The 12,499-nt window shown below is 38.1% G+C and overlaps 3 protein-coding genes across 3 annotated transcripts; all 3 read right to left on the bottom strand.

The window, feature by feature from the left end:
• Window positions 1-303: 303 nt before the first annotated feature.
• On the bottom strand, window positions 304-1,068 carry LOC137954935 (cysteine-rich repeat secretory protein 55-like). The gene has a single exon (XM_068801826.1). It carries the CDS (start codon window positions 1,066-1,068, stop codon window positions 304-306), a length of 765 nt encoding a protein of 254 aa, XP_068657927.1.
• Window positions 1,069-7,010: 5,942 nt separating this feature from the next.
• LOC137957369 (cysteine-rich repeat secretory protein 55-like) lies at window positions 7,011-7,775 on the bottom strand. The gene has a single exon (XM_068805135.1). It carries the CDS (start codon window positions 7,773-7,775, stop codon window positions 7,011-7,013), a length of 765 nt encoding a protein of 254 aa, XP_068661236.1.
• A 3,275-nt stretch (window positions 7,776-11,050) lies between these two features.
• LOC137955067 (cysteine-rich repeat secretory protein 55-like) lies at window positions 11,051-11,821 on the bottom strand. Its single transcript, XM_068801940.1, has one exon. The coding sequence runs from the start codon at window positions 11,819-11,821 to the stop codon at window positions 11,051-11,053; it is 771 nt and encodes a 256-aa protein (XP_068658041.1).
• Window positions 11,822-12,499: the final 678 nt, after the last annotated feature.

Genomic DNA, 12,499 nt, shown 5'->3' with positions numbered 1-12,499 from the left:
CATATATGAGCTTTTGTCTTTCCTTACTTAAAAAAGTCAATCTCAGGCTTCTTTTTCTTCTTCTAACGCGGATAAGCCCAATAATTCAATTTGTCATCTTCCAGTTCTCCTACGATCACGGGCTCGCATTTACTTCTGCATTTCAATGTTCAAAACAAAAGATGGATTCTCAAAAAAGGTTCATCATTCATTACTTATTTAACAAGCTTATTTGGAACTTTAAACCATCTAAGTCGGACATAGAAGATTGAAGCCAAAGATGATACTGTAAATCCTAGGCTATGCTGGCTTGGAGGAGACGCTCTAGGGGTAGAAGATCGTCTTTTTAGACGAACCAACCACCTTCTGAACCGAGTCCAGTGGGAAGAAGAAAGGATAAATCTCGTAGCGGACGTAGCAGCTGCTGTAGAGGACTCGACAACCTTTCTTGTACTTGCAGAAGTTATCGTAATTGGAGACAGCAGTCGCCGAACACTGAGCACATTGTAGCGCGGGTAAGTCTCTAGTGCATTGTATCAACCCGTAGATGGTAACGAAAGGCGTAAACTTTGTCTTGTCCTTTCCCAGGCCGCGATTCTTCGGCTGTATTGCCTGTGCTCGCACTCCATCCATCAGATTCCCCAGCGTCTTCTCGAACGCTTCTGGGTCCGTGGCATTCTCTACGTTCCAGTAGAAGATGCCGAACCCTGTGTCTAGTTTACCTGCGAAATTATCAGGACTGTAGCGTAGGAAGCAGTAGTCGAACCAAATCCTGGCGTCTGATTGCTCGGCACAGAGCTGGGGAAGCTGCTTTGCCGCATCGGAGATGCAGGTCGAGCAATCATCGGTGCTCACGTCCCCTCGACACTGCCCCAGGCCGTATATTTTTAGCTGGCCGATTCCGTATGATGAAACTGCAAAGCCGTTCATTGGGGTTTTGGCGACGAGTTCTTCTAAAACGTGGTCGATGCTGGGCTTTTGACCGCCGGTGACATTCTTCTCTTTGTTGCAGTACTCTCCAAGGCGGTCATCGCCTTTGAATGAAGGAAGAAGGAGAGAGATTAGAAGAAGATAATGGAATAATACCATGGCTGCTTTGGATACAGAATCTGGTTCGTAAGTCTGATTTTAAAGCAGCGAGTGGACGTCCCACAGCAGACATTATTGACTAACAAGAAGCTCCACTCGAAAAAGTGGAGGTGAGGTCCTTGAGGACCTGCAATCTATGGCTATTCAACGTTAGACATCTTGTACTCATTCTATTACCCATTTTGACCAGAATAGAAAAAGCCATTCCGTTATCCATTTGTGTACCCTATTCCAACGAATAATTGGGTAAACGGTAAATAAATGGATAAACCAATATATTCTATAAAATTAGTACAAAAATCAAGATATTCATACATACAAGTAATGTTAATAAAAGTGATAGTTAATTTTTTATATATAAAGATTGAAGGAAATAAAGTGGGCCATTTCAAGGGAAGGAGAAAACAGAGGAACTCTAGCTCTTGGGAGAGAGGAGAGAGGAAACCAATGGAGAGAAAAAAAAGAGGAAAAAAGAGATGTGTAAGTATGAATTTGACCCAAAAAGAAGAGGCTCGGTTCATCTACCTCATGCCTTGAAACTGTATTTATAGTTGTGAGTAGGTGTTTATTATTATTACAATGCCCTCAGGATTAAATGATTCAAAAGTAAAAAGACATAAGAGGACATATACCAACTTATATAATTACAACTCTATGTTATCCCTATGGAAGTCATCCTTATTTACTAGCCATTCCACCACTCCATCAAGTGGGTGTTTGTAATTTCACTTTGCAAATAATCTTGGTCAATAAACTTGTGTCCTTAAAAAGAATTTTTTTATCTTGTGTAGCTTGAAAAAGAAATTTTGATTATCTTGCTTTGATTCATCTTATTCTTGTTCACATCTCGTTCTCTCTATTATTTGGATATTCTAGTCACATAAAATTGATTACCACAACACGTGAAATTCTTTATTGTAGAGTATACTCCTTCTCAAACATGGAATTCAGAAGGAGGCGCAACCACTGCAGCACTCAACTTCCAATATGAATTCTTACATGTGAAGAAAATAAGAAGAGAATGTACATCAAATCAATAGAGTAATGAATGTAACCAAACATGATTGAGCTTGTAGAATCCTTCATGGTAGATTTCGTCACCTACCTCATCCTTCATACTTCTCTTGGCTAATCTCCCCCTAAAGCTAGGAGGTAATGACAATGATCCCAACTTGAAACAAAAAAATAGGTTTAGTAATTATCTCCTCCATCAAGGTGTCCCCAGGATAAGTACTCAATCAGATAGACTCTATAAAAAAACAAAAAAACATGGGTGATAAAGCAGAAGTTGTGACCAACTTCAAAGGATTTCGAATAAATAGTGATAATTTAGTCACTGGGAGAATATTTCCTCATAATCCACTCCATAACATTGAGTGTATCCCTTTGCAACGAGTCAGGCTTTGAGGCGACCAACAAAACTATCTGGATTGTGCTTGATAGTGAAAACCCATTTACAATCCATGGGTTTCTTATCGGGAGGAAGAGGAAATAGGGTCCAAGTCTAATTCTCATATAAGGCATGTATTTCTTCTTCCATGGTCGGCTTCCATCCTCGATGTCTCAAGGCTCCTGATATGACTATGAAATAGAGATGGAAGAAATAGATGCAAGAAATTGATAGCATGAAGAAGACAATCGATGGCGAGAAACAAAATTGGATATAGGATGAGAAGTGAAAGGCTTAGTGCAAGTCCAACCATTGCAACATTTTGGTTGGTCGACCATTGTTAGATGTTGATCGATCAATCTAGTGCTAGATTAACATGTTTTCAAAGCATGATTAAAATTGATCTTAAGTAATTCTAACATGTTTAAAATACGTGTACGCAACAATAAAACATGTAAAATTTTCAATTTGTCCTAAGATCCCAAAAACTTCATTGTACCTCAAGTTTGAAAGTTTGGGGCTGGTCTCTTACATAGATTGAGTTTTTGTGATTTTCCAAGACCCCCTAAACTCCAATATTCAATTCTTGGCTTCTTCTTTTTTAGGGTGCTTCTTCAAGATCACTTTGACACAGTTGTATAGCTCAAGGTCTTTGAGAAGTTTTTTTTTTTTTTTTTGGTTCTTTGCATAGACCTTGACATTTGTGTCTATCGAAGGAATTTCATATGAAATGTTAAAACTGCCAATGTTAGATCAATTATGTTTTTTTCAATCAAAATCATAATGCTCGTCAACAATGAGCAGGTTGATGAGTGTGTCATTATGCAGAGTGTTTATGGAGCTAGGTTTGGGTACGTTAAGGGGTTGGGTTTAGCTCAACCACCTGCAATCAAGATGGCTTGACCATCTTCTCTCAATCTACTCCACATATAGAAGAGGAGTTGCAGGATACTAAAGAGGCTTTAACACAAACTTAGGAACATCTGAGAAATGTACATTGTTGGGCTGATGAACCTGAGCATCATGGTGAGTAGTCTCAAAGTTGTGTTGAGGAGTATGAGCATCGAGAGAATGCATAATCTACAACATGACTGTGAAAATAAGATGAAGACCATCGACGATATGATAGATTGGTTCTTTTAGTAGATGTAAACTCAAAGTCATCCACCTCTAGATCTCCTACATGTGGCGTATAATTTTTCTCATTTTTTGTATAATTTTTAATTTTTATATAATTTTAATTTTTTGTATAATTTGTAAAACTTTTAGGGGTTTATTGTATATACGTCATCTAATTTTTTTATATTCAATTGATTATTTTTAATATATTTTATGTGTTCGATAAGAAAGAGAGAAAGAGAGAACGAGTGGGACAAGAAGAACAAGAAGAAGAAGGAGAGGAGGGAAGGAGGATTAGGTTAAGTGACATCCTAATCCTCCCCCTTAATGTATTTATAAAAATAAGAGAGTCAATTACCACATCATTACCCTTTACCCTAAGGAGGGAGAAAAAGGGAAAAAAAATCAAAAGTAATCTACATCATGCAATTACTCTATACTTATCTTCCAACACTCTCCCTCAAGCTAGGGGAAAGAAAACATCGTAGATACCCAGCTTGCTGCATATAGTTGTCCAAATATTGGATGTGATTGGCTTTGTAAGTATATATACTAACTGTCCTTGCGATGAAACATGTCTGAGAGATAAAATACTAGCTCAAAATTTTTCCAGTATAAAGTGGCAATCTACCTCAATATGTTTAGTTCTCTCGTGGAAAACCGGATTTGAAGTAATATGAATGGTTGTTTGGTTGTCACTAGATAATTCCATAGGGGCTTCTTTGTAGAAACTCCAATTTAGTAAGAATGTATCTAATCAATAGAAGCTCCCATAACTGTGTGATATGCTTCAACACTAGATCTTGCAACAATATTCTGCTTTTTACTTCTCTATGTATCCAGGTTACCTCCAACTAAGGTACGATACCTAGAAGTGGACTTTGTATCATCACATGATCCAGTCCAATCTGCATTCGCAAAACCTTTAATATTGAAGTGACCATGATTTTTATAGAGAAGTCTCTTCCTTGTGGCTCCTTTTAAATACCTCAGTATCCTCTCCAAAGCTTGCCAATGGATATGTTGTAATTTATGCATATACTGACTAACCACACTTACTTCACGTGATATATCCAGTTTGATCATTATGAAGTAAATAAGTTTTCCCCTTTGATTTTTTTAGGGAAGATAATCCACGAAATATCTCAACACGCAACACTTCCAATGTGAGAAAAAACATTGATCTTCTTCCTCACAAAAAAAACTTGAGGCAATTCACAAATCCTTCATGAGTTCAACAAACCGAAACTCATCTTGTGGCCATACCTTTGATATTTGAGAAAAAAAACTAACACACATAAGCACCACCTTTGATCACAAAGCATGGACGTAGCTAGAGAATAAAATGGCTTGATCCAAAAAATTTTAACCAAGCTTCACAACAACATTAATCATAACAAATTGATCCTTCTTCAAAATAAGCATGCTTTGATATAGAAGATATCTAACCAAGAACTTAATTCATAAGGTGAGATGATTCAAAAAATTCCAAACAAATCATATCAATAACCACCCTCTTTTCCAAGATCCATAACAATAGTTATTTCAAGAAAAAAATAAAGGAAAAAAACTCATCTCTTTTGAGCCAAAATGACTCAATATGGAACCCTTGTTCAACAACACACCTTTACCAAAAGAACTTGATGAAGAGCTTGGTTAATCCAGCAACATAATTTCTGGATCCTAAACCTAATGCTCTGATATCATGTTGGATTTAAGATCCTATGAAGAGCATAGTAAAGGAACTAGGCTAATAGAGAAGAAGGGAACGAGTGAGAGAAAGAGAGAGAACGAGTGGGAGAAGAAGAAGAAGAAGGAGAAGAAGATGGAGAAAAAGAGGAGAGGGAGTTCAGCTAAGAGATTGAGAGAGAAGGAGGGAAGGAGGATTAGGTTAAGTGACGTCCTAATAAGAGAGTCAATAATTACATTTTACGCTTGACCCTAATTTACATCATGGCACTACTCCGAGCTTATCTTCCAACATTATGTTTATATTAAAGAGGGAAAATATCAATTTTAAAAAAATATAAAAATTAAAAGTCTTTTCCTTTGCTATCAAATTTCTATTTTCATTGACAGAGAGGCAACTCCTTGATAGTGAATTCCTATTTATGTTGGTAGAGAGTTGCCTCTTTGCAAGGGAATTTCAAAATTTACTGGCAAGTTTAAAATCTTTGTCAGTGAATTTCAAATTTGATGGCATAGATTTTGACTTTTGCCAGGGAATTTGAAATCTTTTTGGCAGAACTTCTTCCAGTGGAAACACGCAAGTGAACTTTTCATTGGGAAAACCTTTCCCCATGAATTTTTGATTTTTTTTAATGAAAAACACTTATTGGCAGAAGTTTTTTAATTAGCTTGAAACCATATTAGATTTATGAAGTAAAGGTACCATCAAACAAACAGTTACACCGCTATTTTGCCATCATCTTGGGACCTATCGTTGCAATATGATGCTATATTTTCTCATCCAACTAGTCAACCAAGGAATGTCACAATTCACACAATAAGTTGTTCACAAATCAAGTTGGGGCGTGGAGATCAAACTGGAGGACTAAATCAGACATAAGACTCCACATGATTTCAAATCTTGTAACTTTCTTTTATTGTTGTACTTATGGTCACACCGCTTCACGTGCTAGGTCCTTTTGTACATTGACATATACATATGGTTACACCGCTTCAAGTGCTTTTGTAAGTTGACATCTACTTATGGTCTTAAGTCATGATTTACGGCTGAGAACTTCTCAGCCCTCTTCCATCTCAGTTGCCTTACAAGGACAACGCCAGCCCAACAAACACATCTATGAAAAATGATTCTTCGTTTTCTAGCTCTAAAAATCTTTCATGGCCTCCTTTGCCCAACTCCCTTCTTCTTCTACTTTTGAATCTAGCATTTGGTGTCAGTTTGTCAAAAGCCGAACCACACAGCTGCTGTGCTCTGGTTCTACTACAATCAGCCATCTCGATCCTCTACACCATCATGCACTCCTTCCGCTAGAGGACCGAAAGCACTGCGTGCATTTAGCCTTATCTCCTTCCTTTGAAGAAGTCTGGATTCCAGACAAATTAAAGAAACTAGCATATATGCAGAGATAAACCTTTGTTTGACGAATTAAAGTGTACATTGACAATTCTGAGACAAGATTTTCCTTACTTAAAAAAGTCAATCTCAGGCTTCTTTTTCTTCTTCTAACGCGGATAAGCCCAATAATTCCATTTGCCATCTTCCAGTTCTCCTACGATCAAGAGCGCGCATTTACTTCTGCATTTCAATGATCAAAACAAAAGATGGATTCTCAAAAAAGTTTCATCATTAATCACTTATTTAACAAGCTTATTTGGAACTTTAAACCATCTAAGTCGGACATAGAAGATTGAAGCCAAAGATGATACTGTAAATCTTAGGCTATGCTGGCTTGGAGGAGACGCTCTAGGGGTAGAAGATCGTCTTTTTAGACGAACCAACCACCTTCTGAACCGAGTCCAGTGGGAAGAAGAAAGGATAGATCTCGTAGCGGACGTAGCAGCTGCTGTAGAGGACTCGACAACCTTTCTTGTACTTGCAGAAGTTATCGTAATTGGAGACAGCAGTCGCCGAACACTGAGCACATTGTAGCGCGGGTAAGTCTCTAGTGCATTGGATCAACGCGTAGATAGTAACGGAAGGCGTAAACTTTGTCTTGTCCTTTCCCAGGCCGCGATTCTTCGGCTGTATTGCCTGTGCTCGCACTCCATCCATCAGATTCCCCAGCGTCTTCTCGAACGCTTCTGGGTCCGTGGCATTCTCTACGTTCCAGTAGAAGATGCCGAACCCTGTGTCTAGTTTACCTGCGAAATTATCAGGACTGTAGCGTAGGAAGCAGTAGTCGAACCAAATCCTGGCGTCTGATTGCTCGGCACAGAGCTGGGGAAGCTGCTTTGCCGCATCGGAGATGCAGGTCGAGCAATCATCGGTGCTCACGTCCCCTCGACACTGCCCCAGGCCGTATATTTTTAGCTGGCCGATTCCGTATGATGAAACTGCAAAGCCGTTCATTGGGGTTTTGGCGACGAGTTCTTCTAAAACGTGGTCGATGCTGGGCTTTTGACCGCCGGTGACATTCTTCTCTTTGTTGCAGTACTCTCCAAGGCGGTCATCGCCTTTGAATGAAGGAAGAAGGAGAGAGATTAGAAGAAGATAATGGAACAATACCATGGCTGCTTTGGATACAGAATCTGGTTCGTAAGTCTGATTTTAAAGCTGCTAGTGGACGTCCCACAGCAGACATTATTGACTAACAAGAAGCTCCACTCGAAAAAGTGGAGGTGAGGTCCTTGAGGACCTGCAATCTTGTTCTCATTCTATTACCCATTTTGACCAAAATAGAAAAAGCTATTCCGTTATCCATTTGTGTACCCTATTCTAACGAATAATTGGGTAAACGGTAAATAAATGGATAAACTAATATATTTTATAAAATTAGTACAAAAATCAAGATATTCATACATACAAGTAATGTCAATAAAAGTGATAGTTAATTATATATATATATATATATATATATATATATATATATATATATATAAAGATTGAAGGAAATAAAGTGGGCCATTTCAAGGGAAGGAGAAAAAAGAGAAACTCAAGCTCTTGGCAGAGAGGAGATAGGAAACCAATGGAGAGAAAAAAACAGGAAAAGAGAGATGTGTAAGGATGAATTTGAACCAAGAAGAAGCTCGGTTTATCTACCCTATGCCTTGAAACTGTATTTATAGTTGTGAGTAGGTGTTTATTATTATTACAATGTCCTTAGGGTTAAATGATTCAAAAATAAAAGGACATAAAAGGACATACACCAACTTATATAATTACAACTCTATGTTATCCCTATGGAAGTCATCCTTATTTACTAGCCATTCCACCACTCCATCAAGCTGGTGTTTGTAATTTCACTTTGCAAATAATCTTGGTCAATAAACTTGTGTCCCTAAAAAGAATTTTTTATCTTGTGTAGCTTGAAAAAGAAATTTTGATTGTCTTGGTTTGATTCATCTTATTCTTGTTCACATCGTGTTCTCTCTCACATAAAATTGATTACCACAACAAGTAAAATTCTTTATTGTAGATTATACTCCTTTTCAAACATGGAATTCTGAAGGAGGTACAATCACTATAACATTCAACTTCCAATCTGAATTCTTACACGTGAAGAAAATAAGTAGAGAATGTACATCAAATTATTAGAGTAATGAATGTAACCAGACTTGATTCAGCTTGTAGAATCCTTCATGGTAGATTTCGTCACCTACCTCATCCTTCATACTTCTCTTGGCTAATCTCCCCCTGAAACTAGGAGGTAATGGCAATGATCCCAACTTGAAACAAAAAAATAGGTATAGTAATTATGTCCTCCATCAAGGTGTCCCAAGGATAAGTACTCAATTGGACAGACTCTATAAAAAAATAAAAAAACTTGGGTGATAAAGCAGAAGTTGTGACCAACTTCAAAGGATTTCGAATAAATAGTGATAATAATCGTTGACCTTAGGTTGACTCCCACATTGTTATTGATGATAACAAAACACAATTGAACTAATAACTTGTAAATCTAAAGTATTTCAGATACTTCACCTTCAAGAACATCTGAAGGTCTAAAACGTCAAAGCCAAATTGAAGAACATATATTGAAGAAGGACCCGCAAGAAAGAAGATAACGAGAAGACTAGAGTTCAAGTATTATAAACAAACATCTAAACTCAATCAACTTTTTTATGGCAGTATTCTATCTCCTATTCGTTAAGTACTTGTGAAATCAGAGTTTTAGGTTATAAATTGCATATAGACATGTTTAGGATCATCATACACATAACTTAGAAACATGTTAAAGCACTTAGAGAGAAATTCTCATGCTTTATAAAGTCTTAACCTTTAACCGTCATTGGAATGATCGATCGGCCACTAATAATGATCAATCATCCAGAATTGTGAAGGTTATAAATATAAAGCATGGATCGATCAACCTTAGTCGATTGAACGGTCATCCAGGATAAGACCATTTCATTCTATAACACATGATCGATCATCCCACTTGGATTGATTGACTATAGTTGTCCATGCAAGCAAAATTTTCATGGAATGACCGATCATCCCTCCTGATTGATCGATCAGTTAGAACCTTGCCAATAAGAGATTTCAAGCATGATCAATCAAAGGAAAATACATTGATTGATCATACTTGTATTGCACAGCCAGATGGAATCTCAATTGATCAATCAGCCACTGGCAATGAATGATCAACTTTACTTTTCTGGACGAACGGTAACATATTGATCAATTAGTCCATCAATCAATGTCGTTGTCTCACAGAAAAGTAGTTATTATGATCGATTGAGCAATTAATCACTTACCAATTATCGATCAATCACTTACCAGTGATCGATTAATCAAAGTACTAATTTTGAAAATGGGCAAATAGCGACTAGTTTGAGTTGGGGAAGTGATAAATACCCCAAAAAATCGTGAGTGAAGGAGTGAATAAGCATTTATTGAAATATCTTCAAACAACAAACATTTATCTAGTAAATTCCTATCAAAAGTGTTTTAGAGAGAAAGAGAGAGAGCCTTACTTTTGAAAAACCTTCAACTTCTTTCAATCATCCTTGCATTCATCATAGTACAAGCTTCTTGATTCATTCACAACATGCTGCAAAGGAGGAGGCCGCTTGAATCTCTCAAGGAGAAGCAACTCTCCAAGTAAGGGTGAAAATTTTCCTTTTTTTTAATGAAATTGTGAAAGGTTCATCTAGAACCTGTGAAGAGACATTTACATGTGTAGAGTTGACACAACTAGTAATTAAGGAGAACTTCTATAGAGATAGCATAAAGTTATAATTATGTAAGTTGTTGTATGTCCTCTTATGTATTTTTCCTTTTGAAATATGTAGCTCTAAGGATATTGTAGTCATTGTAAACACCTTCACACAACTATAAATACAGACTCAAGGTATGTGATAGAACATTCAAGCCTCTTACACTTGGCTCAAATTCTTCCTTATACCTTTCTTTCTTTTCCTTTTATTTCTCTTTCTCACACCTCTCTTTCCTTTCCTTTTTTGTTTTTTTAAAGCCTGTTTCTTAATACTATAGTATTCAACCACAAACCATGGCAGCCACTGCAATGTGAGAAGCATGCCAATTGCCAAACTCATTGACAACCTTGTTTATTCGTCCATAGTGTTGTTCGCTCCAATATCTTTAAAGGTACTCATTTCATTAACTCGGATTTTGCAACTCGCAGTTTAAACTTTAATCTGAGTGGCAGCTTAGAGTGGATGCATAGACCACTACTGCTTTGGCATTGATAGAGAAATCAAAACAAGTTGAAAGACTAGAGATACAGGCATTAACATAAACATAAACTTGACAATCGGGCAGAATAAGTTGGCATGTATCCAAGCTTTTTATTTTTGTAACTATTTGATGTGGCTGTGCTCTTAAGGATGCAGTATGACTTTACGATTGAAACCCCTGCTCCCCCCCACTGGTTCAAGAGGGAAAAAGAAGGGATAGATCTCGTACCGAATCTTGCAACTGCTGTAAATAGCTTGGCAACCAACCTTATGTTGACAAAAGTCAGGCAACTTGCCGATGGCTATAGCCAAGCACTGATCACAAAGCGATTGAGACAGATCGCCGTTGCACTGCACCAGGCCATAGATGGTGACAGAGGATGAAAACTGAGTTTGCTCCTTGCCTAGTCCACGATTCTTTGGTATGAGAGCTTGCCGCCTAACATGGTTCATCAAATCTCCAGTCTGTGTGTCAAAACTATCTGGGTTTGTGGTGTTAATGTCGTTTACATTGTAGTAGAAAATTCCGTACCCGGTGTCCAACTGCCCTATGAAGTTCTCAGTCCCATAACGCAGGAAGCAGTAATCGAACCATATTCTTGCATCGTTCCGGTTCGGACAGTCCTTAGGGAGTCTCTTAGCAGCATCAGCTATGCAGGAGGAGCAGTCTTCCGTGCTCACATCGCCTCTACACTGCGCCAGCCCGTAGGCCTTTTGGTCGCCGCTGCCGAAGGAGGAAGTAGCAAAGCCGGTTCCCGGAGTTCGGGCAACCAATTCTTCCAGTGTGCGTGCAACGTTGGATGATTGAGCAGTGGTGAGATTCTTGTCGCCGTTGCAGAACTCTCCGATGCTATCAGCACCATAAGTGGATGGAAGGAGGATAACAAGGAGGAGGAGGTGGTAGCCCAACATCATGGTTATTGGGAAACTTGATCCTTGCTTGATACACAATTTCTGGCCCCTGGCCCTGCATGTCCTTAAGTATAGCGAGTTGATGCCTGTCGATTCGCAGTTAAAGACTTCTTCAAGTGTTTTACCTTTGTGAAAATATTAATCAAGAAGAGAAAGAGGGTGATGACTCTATATCTCACTATGATTTGGAATGCCGCATTAAAAAAGTTTGACCATTGACTCTGTCGAAGAGAAGACCCAATCACCAATATCATCGAGTGGAACGTTGCGATTCTGGAAAAACTCCAGGAACACTCCAACCGCCTAATGCGTATAATTTTGACCGTTGAAAATTGGAAGTGGAAGTAAACCCTGCTCGATGTTCTTCTTCAGTTGTTTTCAGGTCAACTTCCGGCCTGCGGCGCCGACTTTTTGTCGCTAGAACTTGTCCAATATCTAGAACAATTAATCACCCCTTAATTTCTAGAAGCCTCCTAACATGAGTGACTATCAGCAGGAATTCCTCAACCTTCAGAATCGCATTAGACAAATCAAAATTTTTACTTCAGGAAGAAAACAGTCTAGGAAAGAACAATGCATTAGAGGTAAGAGCCTGGATATTGCGAGACGTATTAGGACCTTTTATAGAATATAGGAATAACCAATAATATTGCCATGATTATTATTGATTATGTATAAATT

This window comes from Aristolochia californica, unplaced genomic scaffold (genome assembly GCF_029961685.1).
Source record: "Aristolochia californica isolate CCGP_79_NKW_82.1479 unplaced genomic scaffold, dmAriCali1.0.hap1 SCAF_2, whole genome shotgun sequence".
NCBI lineage: Eukaryota > Viridiplantae > Streptophyta > Magnoliopsida > Piperales > Aristolochiaceae > Aristolochia > Aristolochia californica.
The sequence above is the reverse complement of the archived record's forward strand: the minus strand, read 5'-3'. Positions and strand labels throughout refer to the sequence as shown.

Bases quoted from the DNA above. Each gene is read 5' to 3' on its own strand.
- LOC137955067 (XM_068801940.1), bottom strand. From the start codon at position 11,821: ATGATGTTGGGCTACCACCTCCTCCTCCTTGTTATCCTCCTTCCATCC.
- LOC137957369 (XM_068805135.1), bottom strand. From the start codon at position 7,775: ATGGTATTGTTCCATTATCTTCTTCTAATCTCTCTCCTTCTTCCTTCA.
- LOC137954935 (XM_068801826.1), bottom strand. From the start codon at position 1,068: ATGGTATTATTCCATTATCTTCTTCTAATCTCTCTCCTTCTTCCTTCA.